This window comes from Salminus brasiliensis, chromosome 1 (genome assembly GCF_030463535.1).
Source record: "Salminus brasiliensis chromosome 1, fSalBra1.hap2, whole genome shotgun sequence".
Classification (NCBI taxonomy): domain Eukaryota; kingdom Metazoa; phylum Chordata; class Actinopteri; order Characiformes; family Bryconidae; genus Salminus; species Salminus brasiliensis.
Genome location: NC_132878.1, coordinates 68,782,436 through 68,802,932, shown reverse-complemented (window position 1 = coordinate 68,802,932; position 20,497 = coordinate 68,782,436). Strand labels below are relative to the sequence as shown.

Below are 20,497 nucleotides of genomic sequence, written 5' to 3'. Positions count from 1 at the left end.
CTGACTCAGCCGTTTCGGCAAAGGGCCTGCTGATAGCTCACCTCAGCTCTGATCTGATGTGGTAAAAGTTGGACTCTTATTATAAATGAGAAAATGATGAAGTGGCTGAAACAGCTGGACACGGGTCCAGCTGGAACCTTAGGACATTTCTTCTGTAAACTCTAAGGGGCCCCGCTTACACCCGGCATCAATGCACGTCCTGGGTGATCTGACCGTAAGTGAACAGCCAAGTATCGATGTGAACGGGCTCCATTGCGGTTTTATAAGCCTGTTTACAGCTCAGGTATTTTGCCCCAGATTGAAAGAGATTATTCATAGACAGACGGCTTGTGGAAAAACTAAAAAAGCTCTGTTCATTGGCTGGTTTTCATTACAGCGACAGCCCACAGAAGCTGCGTGCCATAGCAAAGTCATTAACACTGTAACAAAAACACTTTTTTAAATGATTTTGTTATTGTGTGTGGTTAGCAATCTGAGGAGAGTTTAGCTGGCTAGCTTTAAGGCTTTAAGGCCCCGCTCTTTTAGTTGTTGTCGTTGGTGTTGTTGTTGTTGTTAAGTCTTACCTGTAAAACAAATAAGCTGGTGATTTAGCTTCAGTTTAGTAGCCACATGAGCTAGTCAAGTTTGTTTCTCAGAGGAAGCAGCCGTTGGGGTGAAAGTACAGTAATAGGCAGTCGGCTAGTTTTAGCTCGTTTCCTACCCTGGCCTTTGCCTCATCATGGGTCAAGTTTGCGCTCCCCTTGCTCGTGGAAAAGCCACAGTCATAAGACCTGATTAGCAACCTGCATTGTGGTGTTGTGCTGCTCTCCAGTATCAACAACACCATATTCTCCTAACGTAGTAGGCTGGGTGTGTATATGTGTACATATGAGGTCGTAAACATAGCGAGTTTGGGGGTTTTGGAATTGATCAGTTTTTGGTTGCATGAGCTTTTCTTTTAGAAGAGGATACAAGTGTTGTATGTGGGGTTTGTAGTATGTCACTGCCATGAACCAAACTCGTAATATATAGAACTATCTCAAGTTAGTTGAGTCTTAAGTTTATGGGTGTGAGTCTGAGACATGTCTCGAGTCTCTGGGGTGTGAGTCATTATTAAACATACCATAATAAGTGTTGGTGTTAGGCATTGCGAACATCAGTGGTAACTGGACTAATAGCACAGAAGACAGAAACTTAAAAAAAAAAAAAAATCTGGGCATGTAAAGAAAAAACTGACAGAAAGTGTTTTATTTATTTATTTATTCATTTATTCATTTATTTATTTATTTATTTATTTATTTATTTTTAATCTGCATATTCAGTTTTTGTAAGGCAAATATAAACTTGTACTGTACTGGATATTCTTTTATTCCATGGCATATGGAAAGACTGTGCAAGCTCCAATCTACGTGGCAATAGCAGCGAGTTTATGAGTTGGTTATGAATAGTGTGAAAAAAGCTAGAGTAACTAAGGACACAAACCGGTCAAAGGGAGTTAGAGCAGGTAAAGTGTGTAGGGTTCTGGTCGACCCCGAGGTTCCCGGGTCATTTCTGCAGCAGCTCTGTAAATGTGTAATCCCTTCTAATCAATATGGATTCTCACCTGAACCCAACTCCTAACCTAACCTTACCCTGAAACGCTGAAATGCTCTCCTACTCCATACCGATCTCAGATGACCACAGTGAAATGATGTCAACAAGGCTTCGCTGTTATGGCAACCCGGCCAGGCGAGCAGCGCGGCTGTGCATCAGATAAATATGGAACGGGTTGGTTCTGTCCGAAAGGTCTGCAGATGTGGAGGGAGATTTGTTGCTGAGATAACTAACAGGACTCCCTCGTCCAAGAGCAGAATATGCCATGGACTGCAGGACTGATCCTTTTTGGAAAATGGACAACAATCAGCAGGTTTTCCACACAAAAATGTAGTGACTAGTTTCCCCGTCATGGAAACCCCTGGAAAATGAGAACATTTTTACACAAACCCTGGAAATATTAATGAGGTCCTGGAAAACGTAAAAGCTGAGCTGTAGTGTTTGGCATTTGGACTGTCTGGCATCATTGATGGTGTCATTGAGTCATTTACTGCTATGTCCTGACTGAAACCATTACTGATAGTGAAACTATCATGGTTCTTTCCCCTGCAAGGCTGCCAGATTTGCATTCTGTTTGATGTACTTGGGCACATACACCTTATGACTGTATATTGATTCTGGTGTTGAATAGCTGCAGGGCAGATAGATGAGTACAGTGATAAAGTGCAGAATAGCACAATGACAGAACTCAGTAGCCAAAATGCCAGCCAATTAGCATGCCTTGTCAGAACGCCAGCCAATCAGCAGTCAGAAGTAAGCGGGCCAGCCAGTCAGCACTCATCCCAACTGCCAGCCAATCAACACTCTCAACTGTCAGAATGAAAGCCATGATATATATTTACCAGATATATGCTGGTAAATGTTCAGTGAGGTTTTGATGTAGCGCATTCTTCAAATTTTCTAAAGTTAAGAAAATATGAACACATTTTTACCCTTTAGCCGAAATTAGTGATTTAGCTTCAGTTTGGTAGCCACATGAGCTAGTCAAGTTTTTCACAGAGGAGGCAGCCGTTGGGGTGAAAATACAGTAAAAGGCTTTTGCTGTCGAGTTTGCACTCCCCTTCTCGAACACTCGCACACGAGAAGCCACAGTCAGAAGACCTGATTAGCAACCTGCATTCCCAAAACTAGCAGCTTTAGAGGTGCTGTGCTGCTCTCCAGGATCTCCAAATCGATCACAGATGATCACAGTGAAATGATGTCAACAAGGCTTCGCTGTCATGTAAAAGTCATGTAAAATTTTTCAATAAGCACCTACTTAGGCGTTTTAGAGCCTTTTAGAGGCCAGGCTCCTCATAAATGGTCTCTAAGAAAACCTTGACCTCCAAAATGGCTGTGTTACAGGAGACGAAAAAAAACTCTCTTAACTTTCGACGGAAGTCAGTGTAGAATGTAGAAAGATTCCAACGCATGATGGTTTATTTCTCTTGACCTGTTAAAGATTTTTGCCACTATGTAAAGAACAACTCACAGATTCAGGTTATGTGAAGTAATTAAGCGTAGTCCTCCCTGTCAAAGTTAAATGAAAAACTAAAAGTAGCAGACATGAGAGTTGTGACATGTTACCATAGCAGCATCACTTCACACTTCCTATTTGCACAGAAGAGTGCAATAATATTTCAAGCTCATAACTAGATCTTGATCTCATAGCTGACATTTAATCCCAGAATAGGGAAGAATCTGGAGGTATATTTGTGTCTCCCGGGGAAATTCTATGTGGTATTTACGAGAAGAGCGCTAGGCTGTAAAAGCAGAGTTCTCCTGAATTCTCCTGAATTCTGTGGCTTCGGAAAAACAGGCCGCATTCCTGATGCTGTCAGCTGGAGAGTGAGTGCATTCTTCTTGCAGAAACCCAACAATCACCAGCCTGCACTTCACAGAACAACAGCTGGGTTGCCATGGACTTGCCCTGCTCCTCTATTGTGGTGAAGGGTATGGTGGTAATTACAGCTACACTGTGATTACACACATACTTCCCTCAGATGATTCAGCCCAGATCTGCTGGTGTAAATATGACCACACTGTGAGCACACAGCTCCCTTAAAACCAGTGTTCGACAACAATACGGCGCTAAAGTTAGAGCGGGGAGAAAATCAGACCCCAGAGCAGTCCAGCCTGTGGAGCAGACTTACTGTTCATTTTTACTTAATACTACCTTTTTTTATTTCAGTTCAGTTTTATATTGGTTAATCATTATTTTTCCAAATAGTTCCATATTTACGTGTAGTTTTCTTTAGGTTAAGAGCTCTCTTGTCCACAAAAAACAGTATGACTGGGTCTTTCTGTTGTTGTTTTTTTATTACTGAGGATTTTACCTTTCCCCCTGACAACCTTCCTGACTGTCATAGCAGTACATTACCAACTACAGAATGCATTGCCATGGTGATAGCATTATAATGAGGACACTCCTGCCCATGTGCGGTGCAGTGGTCACTGATTTATTGCAAGTGACTGTGTTGGGTATACTGTTGTATCTGACTGCACTCTATACTCTATACTGTGGAGTTGATAGTTATTGACAGTGGAGTTGACGCTATTGACAGTGCTTCTGAGTTCAAATCAGTTCAGTGAAGTACAATCATCCAGTGTTGCCCTGTCCGCTGTAGGACTGGACAGATCCTGGGAAAGCTCTGCTTCCAGCAGCTTAGCTAAAGTACTTCTGGGACATGTAGTCCCTATGCAGCAGTCATCAATGTATGCACCCCTGCATGACCTTTAGTGAAATACTATTATTTCCAAGCTGTAGTGTGGGGTGTTGCGTCACCCTGGGCTCCACAGCCTGAGGAATACCCTGTCCTTTCCTGATGGTCTAGATTTTAGTGCAGTAATCAGTCCAGATTTGATTACATAAGGACTAATAAAGTAGACATGTTTCAATTAATCTTACAGGAACAACGGAATTACCTATAAGATTCTGAATGACTTGAATCAAAGTAAATTCAAAATATTCATAGTAAAGCATCCGTAGTATACAACAGTACTACAACAGTAAATATAGTGTAGTAGTGAAATGACTATATTACTAGTGTAACCATAGTGTAGTAGTAAACTACAGTACCGTGATATGCCCGTAAAGCACAGTAAATTGGGGGTGAACATTGAAAAATAAATAAATGCATAGATAAAAATAGCAAAAATAATAATAATACATAGTATAGTAGTGCCCTAACCATAATAGTACCATAGTACTCACAGTATAGGAATATAGTACTCATAATACAACATATTATAGGAACAAGGACTGTTTATTTTATTAACCCATTGGTTACTATACTTCATGAGTACAGTAGCCAGAGTACCGTAGTATAGCAGTATATTAACCACAGTGACCAAAGTATAGAAGTGTAGTAACCATAAAATCTATGTATGTGCTAGAAGTGGAACAATCCACAAATAGTATGATCTTAAAATTCGGTCACAGAAGATGCCTGGTGTGAACAGCTAGGCATTTCAGCAATCATTTGTGATTGGATCACCTGAGACACATGTTAATGCCAGGTGTGAACAGGGCCTGATCTGGAACATCTACAAAAGTGCTTAAACCTCATGATTTCCTAATGGGAATTGGCACTGTGAGTATATTGTGATCTTAACACATCAGGAAAATACAATATACCATTACTGACCATTAAAGAACATTAGGAAAACCAGCAGGAACTAGCAGAGCTCTTTAATTGTTTCTATGATGTTTATCAGCAGGGACCACTTAACCCTGGGAAAACCACTGTAACACACAACCCTCCATGCTGTACTGCTTTAATAATCAGAGGAAAGTGCTGTACATCATCACGGGTCATAGAACTGATTCACCCACTCCAAACATTCCCACAGTGCTGTACTGTATAAAAGCTGGGGTCCTGACCTTGTTTAAGCACTGTGCTGGGCTGCTGTTTACTGTCACTCTCAAGGAAATGCAGAAATCCCTCTCTAAACACAGGCACAAATACACACACACACACACACACACACACACACCTGTGGCATAGGCATACATAAGCCATTTAGGTAGATTCAGCATTGGCTATCGGCCTATAACCTGCAACCATGCAATCATCATCCTCCCAGTACAACCTTCTGCCCTGAGGTGATACCAATGATTTAAGAGTTTTGTGGTTACAATATGAAGTGGTGTGTGCTGTTCCCTCCTCTTTATTGGATCAACAAGCCTTCCCTTATTCTCGTTGGTAATTAAGAAAAGATTATTGTCCTGGCACCATGCCACCAGATCTTCTCTTCCATACACGGTCTCATCACCTCCAGCGATCAGTCCAATGACTGTAGTATCATCAGCAAATGTAATGATACTGGGGTTGGTCTGGGAGGCAGGACAGCCAGGAAAAAGTTACAACACCCCCACATTTATTATTACTTATTATTAGTGTCTAAAGTTAGAATCAGTTGCAGCCAATCAGCTGTAGAACATGGTTAGAGAGGATTTTGGAGGAGCCTGTCTTCTTTAATCCTCAGACATTTAGTTTGGTTTGCTCTTGACTGGTAAAGTGAGTGTTATTACCATAGTGAGATTCAAAGAGCTCTCTGAGGCCTTTAGAAAGAAGGTTCTGTTTGGTTTATCTAGTCTACCACCATGAACAGCTTCAGTTCTTGTTGTGAAGCTGGTCATACTGGTTGATTCTGGTCACGTTGGTCAAGTTTGACTATTTTGGTCAAGCTGGTTGACCACTTTGATCAAACCATTAGATTATTTTGTGCTAGTGAAGCTGATCAGCCACTTCACTTTGGCCAAGCTAGTCAAGCTGATTAGCCACTTCACTTTGGTCAAGTTGGTCAAGCTGATTAACCACTTCACTTTGGTTAAGCTGGTCAAGCTAGTCAACCTTTGTGGTCAAGTTGATCATGCTGATAGTAGATCAAAGAATGTTTCAGTTTAATGGTTTAACTGGTCTATCACCATGACCAGCTTAATTTGAGTTGGTTGTGAAGCTAGTCAAGATGGTTGACCAAGGTTGGTAATGCTGTTGCAAGATCAAACAAAAAATATACATAGGCCGCTCAAAAACTACGATGGCCTACCAGCCTAACAATAATAATAATTATTATAATTATTATTACTATTATTATTATTAGTAGTAGTAGAAGGAGTGGTTGTAGTATTTCCCTGGTTGACTGAGTCACTATAAGTAGGACCAAACCAACCCCTGGCTACGTGCCTGATACACATACGCATACACACACATACACAGACAGAGACATTAATTGAAGCATGCACAGACAAGCACACACGTACACATACCATGCACACACACACCGATGCTGTGCTCCGATTGCAGTGTTGAGTAATGATTCATTCCCAGGAGAGAAGCACCCACACACCACATTATACACACAACACTTCCTTTCCAAAGCCCCCTTTCATTTTCTCTCTCTCTCTCTCTCTCTCTCTCTCTCTCTCTCTCTTTCTCTCTCTATCTCTCTAGTTCTCTCTCTCACACACACACACTACATAGAACAAATCCAAAAACATTTTTGATATTCCTTCTCATTACAGATATGTTGAGGAAACAGGGAAATATGGTTTCTTTTAATATGTACTACAGTAATATATAAACAACTTCTGGTGTATACTATCTATGAAAACCGATGCGGGTACGCATAAATACAGTAGACAGTCAGAAGAGTTCTGTGCTGTGGTAACAGTAGCCAATATCTCCTATAGGCTAGTAGCTTAAAATCACCTGCGCTGGACAATAATATGTTTTTAGTCGGAAAGCTAGAGTACACTTAAATAAGTCAATCTGTGTGTACTCTGCCAGTGGTACATAACGACTCCAGCCGGCCTGCCCAATTTCATGACTTAAGCATTCGACTTGTCTGATAGACTGTAAGTGGTAACAAGACATCAAACAGAGAAGCTGTAGTCAATCATGATCACTAACAGGAATTTAAGAGACCTTCATTACCTTGAAGTAATAATCTGTATATAGCTGTATGTATTTTTGACCCTGTACATGCAGCCTGACCCTGTGTGATTTTAGAAAGCCATGAACATGTATATCAAATTCTTGTACAGTTATGTGTACAATATGTGTTACAATGGCAGGACTTTATAAGAGCTGTACATAAACAAGAATTAACTGAAGCAATGTTGTAAAGAAAAGTGGGCCAAAATTCCTCCAGAACAATGTGAGAGAATGAAAACGTCATTCAGAAACCTATTACTTGAAATTCTCGCTGCTGAAGGTGGTTCTACAAGCTATTGAGTCATTTCATTTTTCACATTTTCCATTTGGCTTGATTTTTGTTAAATAAATAGTGACACACTGGAATCTGTTGTGGTGTTGTTCAGCTGTAGGTGTTTACGTATTCTGTCTTTCTCCAGCTCTTCTCTTGGTCATTTCTGTTCATGATTATTTTGTCATCTTAACTTTGAGTCGCATTACATAATAATATTAACTTGATTTATTTGTTTTTTTCAGTTAACCAACATTTGTAGCAGCTATCAAATTAGTGTGTGAACTACTTCAGTCCCACTTTCAACAGCTAAGCAACAAGGCTGTGAGAAACGACCTTTCCTCTGCTTTCCTCAGTCCAGTGTCTTTAGAGCCATAGTATCTGTTTATCTGTCTCTTTATCTATCATTTAATCTGTCCTACTTTTTCTTTATGTCTGTCTTGTCTTGCAGTCAGTCAGTCTATCTCCATATCTGCCTGTCTATCAAACTGTGTTTCTGTCATTCCCCCTAATCTAAGTGTAACAATCTGTCTGTCTCTCTCTGTGTCTGTCTGTATTAGTCTGTGTGTTTATCTGTCTCCATTTTCTGTAGATCTCTCTCTCTCTCTCCTTCTCTCTCACTATCTGTGTTTTTAGCAGTCTTATCAGTCGGTCTGTCTTTCAGTCTGTCCAGTTATCTATATGTCTCTCTTTATCTATCTGGCCAGCAGTCTTATGGTCTATTGGATGGATGTCTATACAAACAAGCAGACAGAAATATAGTCAGAAAAGTAGATAAATAGATATACATAAAGACAGCCAGACAGGCAGATAGATAGATATACAAACAGCCAGACAGATAGACAGAGACAGATATACAAACAAGCAGACAGATATATAGTCAGATAAGTAGATAAATGGATATACAAACAGACATATAGATGGATATTCAACCAGGCATAAAGACAGACAGACAGATAGACATTTGGATAGACAGATAATCAAACAGGCAGACAGATAGATAGTCAGATAAATAGATAAATACACAAACAGACAGAAAGTTGGGCAAATATATAGATATGCTAACATGCAGATAGATAGACGGACAGTCAGATATATAGACATGCAAACTGGAAGACAGAAAGAAGACAGATAGAAAGGCAAGCAGATATACAAACAGGCAGAATGATAGACATAGACAGATATACAAACAGGCAGGCAGATAAAAAGACATGTAGACAGGAAGAAAGATGGATACATTTACAGACAGACAGATAGAGGGGTAGATAGATAGATATATGAACAGACAAATAGACACACAGACATATAAACATGCAGAAAGACAGGCAGGTAGATAGAAATACAAACAGGCAGACAGATAGACAGACAGATAGGCAGGCAGATGGATAGCTATACAAACAAGCAGACAGATAGACAGGCAGATAGATATACAAACAGGCAGACAGATAGACAGACAGACATACAGGCAGATGAGTAGTAATACAAACAAGCAGACAGATAGACAGGCAGATAGATGGACAGGCAGATCAAAAGTTATACAGATAGACAGATACACAGACAGATGGATAAATATACAGTCAGACAGATAGAAGGGTAGATAGATAGAAATATCTATAGGTGGTTGGTGTGGCGCAACAGATAAAACCACTACCTGCCTCTGAGCTACCATACCATGTTGGACCGATTCCCGGTCTGGGTGGCTATGCTGCGCTACATCAATAAGAGTCCTTGGGCAAGACTCTAACACTCCATTGGCCCACCTCTGTAATATGAGTAACCTTGTAAGTCGCTCTGGTGAAGAGCGTCAGCTAAATGTCATTAATGTAAATGTAAATATAAACAGGCAGATAAATAAACAGGCAGATAGACAGATATACAGGCAGATAGATGGACAGGCAGATAGACAGGCAGATACAGATACAGAGATGCAGAAAAGCAGACAGACAGACAAATGGACAAGTGGATAGATTTAGGTGCTAGACTAGCGGATGAACAGGTATCATTGTACAAGCAGAATAAATTGCTCATATTTACACACACTGTGCAACAACACGAGTGCACAAACAAGACGAAGTGCAGAAGGCATTATAAACTCAAACAGCATTTTTATTACTAGGTAAACAAAGTATGATTGTGAAATTTGTTTGAATGGCAGGCACACACAGTGCAGCTCCCATGACTCAGACATGACTCTCTAAACACATACTGGACCCAGCGCTCCACTATAAAGATAAGAACTCACCACTGGGGAAAACCAACCCAGTATGGGAAAGGAGAGCAGCTAACAGCAACAACAGCTTCAGGAGGCATAAGGCATCAACTCACTTATTAGTACCTACCTTGTGCATTTACTCACTGGACAATTTAATAGAAGCACTGACCTTAGTGCTTCCACTAGTTCTGAACACATTGTCCACCTAATACACATTACAGTATGATTGATTAATACAACTGATTTGAATTTTAGATCTGAAAAGTCTGATCTGTGACCCCCCAGCAGGACTGTAAAGAGCCCAGACCTTTCGGTCACCCACCCACAAAACAAATACATGTGAATTTGATTTGGCCGTGCATTCTGGATCAGCTCTGGAGTCTGCTGGCATTATCTCCTTCAGTTCGACCTTTGGTTCTACAAGTTCAGCCACAAGCAATGCATGTTACTTCACAGGGAGGGAAACAGCATAACTTATAATATCTATCAGTCTGTGGCTGGCTTTACATGCTAGAACTTCCATACTGAGGAAAATGTGAATCAGTGCAGTCTGTCGAAATATTAAGCATTACAGGTTAGTTAGTAGTTAGTTTACTACAGGACACTACACCAGTATTATAGATTACTATAGTTTACTACAGGACACTACACCAGTATTTTAGATTACTATAGTTTACTACAGGACACTATACCAGTATTATAGATTACTATAGTTTACTACAGGGCACCTCACCAGTATTATAGATTACTATAGTTTACTACAGGGCATTACACCAGTATTAGGGATTACTTTAGTTATGGCAGGACACTACACCAGTATTATAGGTTAATACAGCTTACTACAGGACATTACACAAGTATTACAGATTACTTTAGTTTACTACAGGACACTACACAAGTATTACAGATTACTATATCTTACTACAAGACATTACACCAGTATTATAGATTACTGTAGTTCACTACAGGTCACTTCACCAGTATTATAGATTACCATAGTTCACTACAGGACACTACACAAGTATTATAGATTACTGTAGTTCACTACAGGACACTACACAAGTATTACAGATTTCTTTAGTTCACTACAGGACACTACACCAGTATTATAGATTACTATAGTTTATTGCAGGACACTACACGAGTATTATATATTACCATAGTTTACTACAGGACACTACACCAGTATTAGAGAATACTAAAATATACTACTGGGCACTACACCAGTATTATAGATTACTATAGTTTATTGCAGGACACTACACGAGTATTATATATTACCATAGTTTACTACAGGACACTACACCAGTATTAGAGAATACTAAAATATACTACTGGGCACTACACCAGTATTATAGATTAATGTACTGTAGTATAGACAGTACAATAGCTTTAGGTTTACATAAACCTTGTATTTCATGAATTCACAGAGCTTTAGAGATGGACAAGGCTGAAAACATGCCCAGTCAACAGAAAATACTTTTTTTCTGAGAGACTCAATGAAAAGCCATTCAGAGAAATGAGCGGAAACAATTTTCCTTAGTCACTGCTGGGGAACACAGCAGTAGGCAACTAGGAACTATTGCAGGCAAGGATAGTGTGTCCACACCCTGAACACAGCGAGCGGAAATATGCTGACCTCCTAACCCCGTCCCCCAAACCCAGACATGCAAGCTCCAAAACAGCTTACATCATACACGCCTAACCAGATAATTTCTCACAGGACAGGATCAAAGCTCCAGGAAGAATTAATTACCCAGTCTGTAACTAATTAATATAATTAAAGAGCAAATGATCCAGAGGTATTGAACCAGACACTTTTTACCAACTGTTATGCATTCTTTTTAACCGCACACTAAATAAAGAAACCATGAACTAACATACTAACATACCTCCATAGCACTGACCAGCGGCACAGGATGTGCTTGAAAGTCTAATAGTAATAACATAATAAAATTAATTCTTATACAATTAACAACCACCATAAAGTAAAGTCCATCATTAATATCCAGAATGAAGCTCTAATAATATTAATATCTAGAATGAAGCTCTAATAACATTAATATCCAGAATGAAGCTCTAATATCATTAATATCCAGAATGAAGTTCTAATAACATTAATATCCAGAATGAAGCTCTAATATCATTAATATCTAGAATGAAGCTCTAATACCATTAATATCCAGAATGAAGCTCTAATAACATTAATATCTAGAATGAAGCTCTAATACCATTAATATCCAGAATGAAGCTCTAATAACATTAATATCCAGAATGAAGTTCTAATATCATTCATATCCAGAATGAAGCTCTAATAACATTAATATCCAGAATGAAGTTCTAATATCATTCATATCTAGAATGAAGCTCTAATAACATTAATATCCAGAATGAAGTTCTAATATCATTCATATCCAGAATGAAGTTCTAATAACATTAATATCCAGAATGAAGTTCTAATATCATTCATATCCAGAATGAAGTTCTAATAACATTAATATCCAGAATGAAGTTCTAATATCATTCATATCCAGAATGAAGTTCTAATAACATTAATATCCAGAATGAAGTTCTAATATCATTCATATCCAGAATGAAGTTCTAATAACATTAATATCCAGAATGAAGTTCTAATAACATTCATATCCAGAATGAAGTTCTAATAACATTCATATCCAGAATGAAGTTCTAATAACATTCATATCCAGAATGAAGCTTTGCATTGTGTTCTTAGGGGGCTGCTTTGCTCTGAGAGCGCTGACTCATTACAGTAGTGTCTGCCCTTCAAAGTTCTTCACTACATGGTCAGGAAAAACCCAGCAGACCGGAGCAGTGATTGGTGACACAGCAGCGGGGCGGCGCAGTTTTCTCACACGGGGCGGGACTTGTCGTCTGTGATCGACACTTAAACAGCCCCGCTGCCGTGAGAGAAAAGTGCGGTATAAAGAGTCAGGAGTAGACAGGCTGGGCAGAGGGGGCAGCCGGAGTGTAACACCAAGCTAAGCTCAGACTCCACCAGCAAGAATGAGCGCAGCTGTGTCCAGCCACCTCTTCGACTGCGAGGTGCAGAATCAGGTACTGAACTTTGAAACTACACCTGCTGTGTAGTGTGTGTGTGTGTGTGTGTGTGTGTCTACGGGGGAGTGTACTGGCTGAATGCTTGGGCTTCACTAATATGTGCTGCTTCACTGACTTACACGGTTTCACCTGATCGCTGATCAATAATCAGCGAATACTGATCGATGTAAAGTCTCTGAGTCATTCTGAGTCTCGGATAGGATGTGTTTCCACTGAGGCTCACTGAGCTTTAGCGTCTCACTGCCGAGCCTCCTACTCAGTGTTAAAGTTAAAGTCTGATCATTACGCCTCAGGACAACTTATTGCAATGTGTTCACCTGAAGTTTACCTACGAGTAGTAAGTATTTATGAACTGCCTGTCACAACAACCTGCTTGTTTCTATTAAATATTTGGACACTGGAGGAGAAATGACTTATTTATTCTCGTTTTGTTCATGTATGTATCTATATTATCCATGTACTTCATTTTAGCATTAATGCAAGTGTTATAACGTGTTATAAAGGCATTGCCACGTTGGTCTGTGGCCACTGAAATCATCAGTAGAATTACTATGCTTTAACCCAGGTCCCTTAGAAGGCAGCCTTCAAATAAAGTCTTGCCAAATTCAGAGTGTGACTTTTACATAAGAGTTGCTCCCTGCTTTTCAGACCTTGCCTCACCGTGGCGATTATGGTGTAGAATTAGGTGCTTGATGAAGAAATGGATTACGCAGACACCTGAAAGAAAAGAAGGAAAGCATGTGGCTTATGCATTTGTTGAAGCTAACTGGGTTACAGTCTGTTTCTACACTGTCAGATTAGACCCATCGGCTCTGTTGTTAAGTTAATAACCTGCTATTGACCCCGTTTACATCAGGGTCCATAGGGCATGTTACAGAGTGCACTGGGAAGGTTTGCAGTGCAATAGTAAATTGTAGTATAGTATAGTGTAGTATGGGATTGTGTAATGTAGATTAATACAGTATTGAATAGTGTTGTATAATAGAAGAGGGTGATGAACTATGAAATACATACACTAATGTTAGTGTATACAGACAATGGAGTGTAGTAGAGAATAGTGTAACATACTATACTGTATATAATATAGTATTGTATAGTACAATATAGAAGAGTGTAGTAGAACATAATATTATGTAGCGTAGTACAGTGTAATATAGTATAGTGGAGTACATTAGAGTATATCGTCACTGTCACTCTAAAAATGTCTCAAAAATGGCAACTTTACAGGAGAAAGAAAAAGCATTCTTATCTCATAGTGGAAGTCAATGTAAAAGACTTTATTCATTATTATTCTAAGTCATTTTGGGGATTTTCAGTTTGGTCTAATTGGTCGATTCATCATAAAAGACAACTACCAGATGCAAATTATGTCAAAAAGTGGAATAACTAAGGGGTTTTATTCAGGCAGCGATGCTATTATAGTATAGTACAGTGTATAGTACAGTGAGTCTAGTGTCGGACAGCATAGTGTATAATACTATAGTGTTGCATAGTCTAGTATAGTGCAGTACAATGTAGTGTAGTCTCAGCACTGCGGCACTTTCTGTCATCTCATCTCCATCCGGTGACCAGTGCTGTGTAGAGGGAATTAGTAGCTTATGGCTGAAATACTGGGTTGCACACTCTACTTATGTAATAGCTCAGCTCACTCTTCCCACAGTTCACACCTGGCTCAGAGCCTGGGAGCAGGTGATGATGCACCTTCCACCTCTCTGAAATGGCTTTATGGTGGAGGAGGGAAGGTGGAGGTTGAAGTTTAAGGACATATGCATTATATTGCAGGACACAATTACAGTAATTATTAGATATCACAGTCACGATAAGGCTTTTCTGATACCATGTCAAAATCTTATATAGCAATACTGATCCATACCCACACCCATATCCTCCATACCCATTCATACCCATCCATAGTTTGTCTATTAGAGATCACTGAAGAACTGCACACAGTTTGTGACAAGCGAGAGATAATGTAGGTTTATGCAGCTAGCAGTATGCTGATCTGATTGTCTACCTTTGGGGGTACGGTAGAGAACTCTTTAAGGTTTCTCTAAGGATTAAGAATTAAGTGGTTAGATTCTCCAGTCCTATTAAAGAGAGTGTAGCTCTAACCTAGTTGATCCCTGTTAGGGAGGGAAGAATGACGAAGGAAGTCGGAGGTTAAGGGCAGACTCTTCTGATTCTGACGTCTTAGACTGAAACTGCTTATTGCTACGCCCTGTTTTACCACTTGTTCCCTTTTACCGCCTACCACAGTGCTACAGCATTTCCAGTTCTGTTCAGAGTTCTTGCTTTAGCACCAGGGGAGTACTGAAACTCACTCCATTAACATACTGATGCTCCAGTTTAGTCAGCGATGCCATTCTCCTCAGTTCAGTTTTAGTTACCATTAACATTTAGCTCCAATTTCCTTTTCTGGGTTTAGTTCTGGCTCCTTCTGTTGTGTTGGTTCAGCTCCTGTACTGCTTTACTAATGCTCACACCTCTCCCTTTAAGGAACTGCAGTGTAGTGGATTTCGACTTGAATGGTGTGTAACCTCCCTTCTTTCTTTGCTCCTTTTTTTAGTACAATAAAGTCTTGAGCTTCAGTGGCAGGTCAAGGAACGACTCTCTGTCTTGCTCCAGTGCCAGCATGCTCTTCTCCACCTCCGTCGGCCCCCTGCTGGACAGGAAGGTGGGTGGAGGCTCTGCAGCAGGACTCTACCAGCGCCGTCATTCTGTTTCCACACCCATCTCCAAATTCAGTGCCAGTCAACTTTCCTGCAGCCTCCAGACGGACCCACTGGCCCTCGTGTTTGGTGGAAACAACAAGGAGAATCGTTTTCGTGAGCGCTCCTATTCTGAAAACGGGGAGCAGCTGAGGCTGAGCTGCATCGGAGCTGGCCAGATCAACTCCAGCCGCTACAAGACTGAGCTTTGCCGGCCATTCGAAGAGAATGGCTCGTGTAAATATGGAGACAAGTGCCAGTTCGCTCACGGGCTGCACGAGCTGCGTAGCCTGAGCCGCCACCCTAAGTACAAGACGGAGCTCTGCCGCACTTTTCACACCATAGGCTTCTGCCCGTACGGGCCACGCTGCCACTTTGTGCACAATGCAGAAGAACAGCGTGGGCCTCTGCCTCCGCTCTCCAGCTTCAATAAAGCGGAGCGTCCACGGCTCCAGCACAGCTGCAGCTTTGCCGGCTTTCCCAGCTCAGCTGGATTTCCCCACAGTCCCACCTCCTGCACACCCCCGCCCATACCCTCCAGCGAAGACCTGACCGAGTGGCCCACAAACCCCTTCACCTTATCCAGCCAGGACATTGGTGGCCTTTTTGGGCCGAGCTTGGCCAGCCCTTTGGCCCTGGAGCTGCCCCCACCGTCCTCGCCCACCATTCCCTCATTCTTCAGGCCCTCTGAGTCCCCTCCAAGTCCAGTGGACTCTCTGTCAGACCAGGAGGGCTACCAGAGCAGCCTGGGTAGCCTCAGCGGCTCAGAGTCTCCAGTGCTGGATGCCACCCGCAGACTCCCCATCTTTAGTAGGCTGTCAATTACTGATGATTAGAGAGAGGTAGCTGTAAAGAGAAATACTGGCTGTGTCTCAAATGGCTTCACACACATTATGTAGTACACTCTTTGTCACTGACAGCCAAATAGTGCACAATCGATCTACCTAAGAGCCCACTAGTGCACTACGTGTGAACTAGAGAGCCTTTATAATGAACTATATGTCTACTATAGCGTCTATACAATTGCACTACCTTAGCATTATGGAACCTGTAGTTCCATAGCCCAATAGAAGCCCAGTACTCCACCATATATCCACTAAAGAGCCTGCATAGAGCTCTACATATATAGGAAGACATTTGAGATTCAGCCAGAGAGAGTGATTACCACCCTCCATTGATTCCCTCTACTCCCAGTTGAGTTGTTTACAGCAGGGAAGTGGATGGCGGTGCAGTGTTTTTCATAGCCACAGATTCAAAATGTTCTACATTCCCTGAGTAGCACTGACTTCAACCTCACACACCCAACAGGATAGTGCAAAATGCGGTCGGTACATGCTTAAAAAATGCTTTTTTTTATGTTGTCCCAAAAGCAAAAATTCAAATAAAAAATGTTTAATTCATCAGCACTTTAAACAACATTTGAGCTAAAAGGGCTTGAATCTGTGCTTTGAACAGTAGTTTGGTAAATGATTCTCTGAATTTCAGAAGGCTAGATGTCCCTTAATGTTTGATGAGAAGTTCCAAGAACTTTCAAGGAACTTGTTTCTAATTCAGCCCCAGTGTTGTAGCAGAGCTGTCCAACAGCGCTGCAAGTTCACAGCAGAGCCTTGGGAGCGGTCAGTTTCCCCACAGTAGTGACCTCAGCCTTGTTGCCGTTTAACGGCGACTGGCCAAACCGTGAAGTGCCTAATTTTGTGCTACTGTTTATAGACAATTTGTGGGAAGGTAAATATTTTGTTGTCGTTCTTGAGATTTCGGTGAATGTGTAATGGTGCTACGCCCACTATCATCATGGTGACAGTTCTGAGAGCATGTGATGCCGTCCGCAGTTCTTTAGTTACGACTATGATTAATCCCCACTTTCTCTCATAATCAGTTCAGTTAAAATGCTCATTAATTCCACCTCATTTTACTTGCATATTATTGTTAATGTGTTATTGCTACATTTATGTTGGTATTTGTTTATATTTGTCTGAAGGTGTTGCTCATCACTGCTTATTTAACTTATCAAAATGTATTTATTGCTGATTGTAAACGTTATTTTTTGTTTTCTATTTATCTGGATAATGAAAACAATATATTTTCTTTATATTAAATTATGATCTTCTGTATTAATCATTAAGATTGTGAAGACCTTTTTTCCGCTGTTATATATTATACTGCAATGCCGTTTTTTGTAACTGCAAAAAGGATGCGTTTCAAATTCTTATTTAATTTGTTAAAAAAGGTTAAAAATATTACATTTTATTTATTGTTGTCCTCCCTGATGTTGGCCTGCACTTTCACGTTGTTTTTTCTGCTCAAATCTCTTTAATGTGACCAGACCGAGGGGTCATGTAGAATGTAGCCTGCGTAAAGGACCTGTTCCTCTAATTCTGTAGAACTGCAGGGTTTAGGGCCCCTCTGAGCCGCGAAGTGCATTTTTCATTCATATTCACAAGAACAAAATCACTCAATTCAAAATGAGCTAATCTAATGAATTAGATTAAACTAGACCCCCATGCAAAGTTGTTATGGCCAACATCTGATAGCGCTTTCCTAACACTCATGCTACTGTTGCAGAGCTGCACATTTCCTTACTGCTGTCGCTGGTGAGAGACTATTCTTTTGTTCACCACTCTGATTTAGCTGGTATTGTTAGGAGGAGAGATCCTTGTGGTTATAGATTTCATGAAAAATCATTCCCATATATATAATTTATATTAAATGATCAAATTACATATGTAATTCCTTTCCCAGCTATCCAAAGTCTGCCAAGACATGTTTGGTATCTGATGTTTAATAGGTTCTTGGCTAACTTTGTCAACAAACATTGGACTTTGACTGCCACCAATCTTTGTACACATGCCCAAAATCTTCATTTATTTACTTCAAAAACACGCATGGACAGGCCTTACTGACACATTTAAACTGAAACTGGAGATACATTATCATTATCTTCTAACATACTACTACTGTTTTAAACAGAACCGCACATATTTGCATTTATAAACTAAAGTAAGTCATACTGTGTCCTAAAGCACACAGATTCTCCAAACAAAGAAAAGATCTGGATGCGTTTTGAGACACCGGTTGACGTTTTTGGGGGTGTGCTTTTGAAGGTCAGACTGGTGACAGTCTTAAGTCCAGTGTTTGTTATCAGCATTAGCATAGCATCTCCTGTTGTAAACTAAAGAAGCACATGTCAGATACCAAACATATTATGATTGATAGACTGCATCTGGATCCGTTATAAATCATGCTTATTTGATTTCTCGCCAAACTGCCCCTTTAACCATATGTGAAGCACTGCCCTAAACAACACAGTGGTCTGCCAATATCTCAGGAAACAACAGATGGATTGTTTTATTATCTTATGCTTTTTGAGTATTTTGTACACTTGGATGTACAAATGAATTTTGCACTTAAATATCTCAGCTCACAAAATATAAAGTGACTGTTCTGTTTAAAGCATTAAGAAAATGTTCAAGAATATCACCACTGTAACGTATTAAAAGAAATACATGTGTGAATAGATGAAGGTAACCACCTTAGACAGTAATCCTCAGTCAAGTGTGTCTAAAACAGATGTCTAATTAGGCAAATACAGTATAACACAACTGTGTGTTTATTCAGGGGCCTTAATTCCATGAATGTCTCTTACTCTCTTGGTTTATTTCCACATTTCGGACTACCGGAAAATTCCAAGTGCCACAGGGATTGGTGTGAAGTCTCGTCTCAGCAGGACTGTAGTAGATAACTGAATGTGTTCTAACAGCAGCTCACTACAGCATCCCATATCTTTGCTTCTTTTGTAAAGATTGCAGTTTCATGCCAATAAATATATATATTTCCCAAATGAATGGCCTTTTTTCCTGTGCGGATATGACCTCAGCCCAGCATGTGTCCATCCAGAAATAGTTTTATGACTTTTCTAAGAAAGGACTGTTTGTGATGAATTTTGCCTCCAGCTGCTTCAGGCTTCGGCTGAGGTCCCCAGGTCTAAAAGCACACTGCTTTGCTTGTAACTTAAAGGGGCCATATCATAGCCATTATTTCCCCCCATTTTTGACATAAGAAGTGTGTAAACACTGTTAAAGTCTATTTTGCATTCATTGTTTTTGTGATGTCACAAAATAAATAAAAAATATACATAGCCTATAGCAGTTTGGCCCCACCCATTCAACCTACAGCAGTTTAGCCCCACTCATTCAGCCTACAGAAGTTTAGCCCTACATATTCAGCCTACAGCAGTGTAGCCTCACTCATTCAGCCTACAGCAGTATAGCCCCACCCATTAAACCTACAGCAGTGTAGCCCCACTCATTCAGCCTACAGCAGTGTAGCCCCACCCATTAAACCTACAGCAGTGTAGCCCCACTCATTCAGCCTACAGCAGTGTAGCCCCACTCATTCAGCCTACAGCAGTGTAGCCCCACTCATTTAGCCTACAGCAGTGTAGCCCCACCCATTAAACCTACAGCAGTGTAGCCCCACTCATTCAGCCTACAGCAGTGTAGCCCCACTCATTCAGCCTACAGCAGTGTAGCCCCACTCATTCAGCCTACAGCAGTGTAGCCCCACTCATTCAGCCTACAGCAGTTTAGACCAACCCCTTAAGCCTACAGCAGTGTAGCCCCATTCATTCAGCCTACAGCAGTGTAGCCCCATTCATTCAGCCTACAGCAGTGTAGCCCCACTCATTCAGCCTACAGCAGTGTAGCCCCAATAATTCAGCCTACAGCAGTGTAGCCCCACT

At 40.6% G+C, this 20,497-nt stretch overlaps 1 protein-coding gene across 1 annotated transcript; it reads left to right on the top strand.

Annotated features, from left to right (window-relative positions):
* The first annotated feature begins 12,887 nt into the window (after positions 1-12,887).
* On the top strand, positions 12,888-19,597 carry zfp36l1b (zinc finger protein 36, C3H type-like 1b). The gene is made up of 2 exons (XM_072688130.1): positions 12,888-13,048; positions 15,618-19,597. Exons 1-2 carry the CDS (start codon positions 12,998-13,000, stop codon positions 16,593-16,595), a joined length of 1,029 nt encoding a protein of 342 aa, XP_072544231.1. The 5' UTR covers positions 12,888-12,997; the 3' UTR covers positions 16,596-19,597.
* Positions 19,598-20,497: the final 900 nt, after the last annotated feature.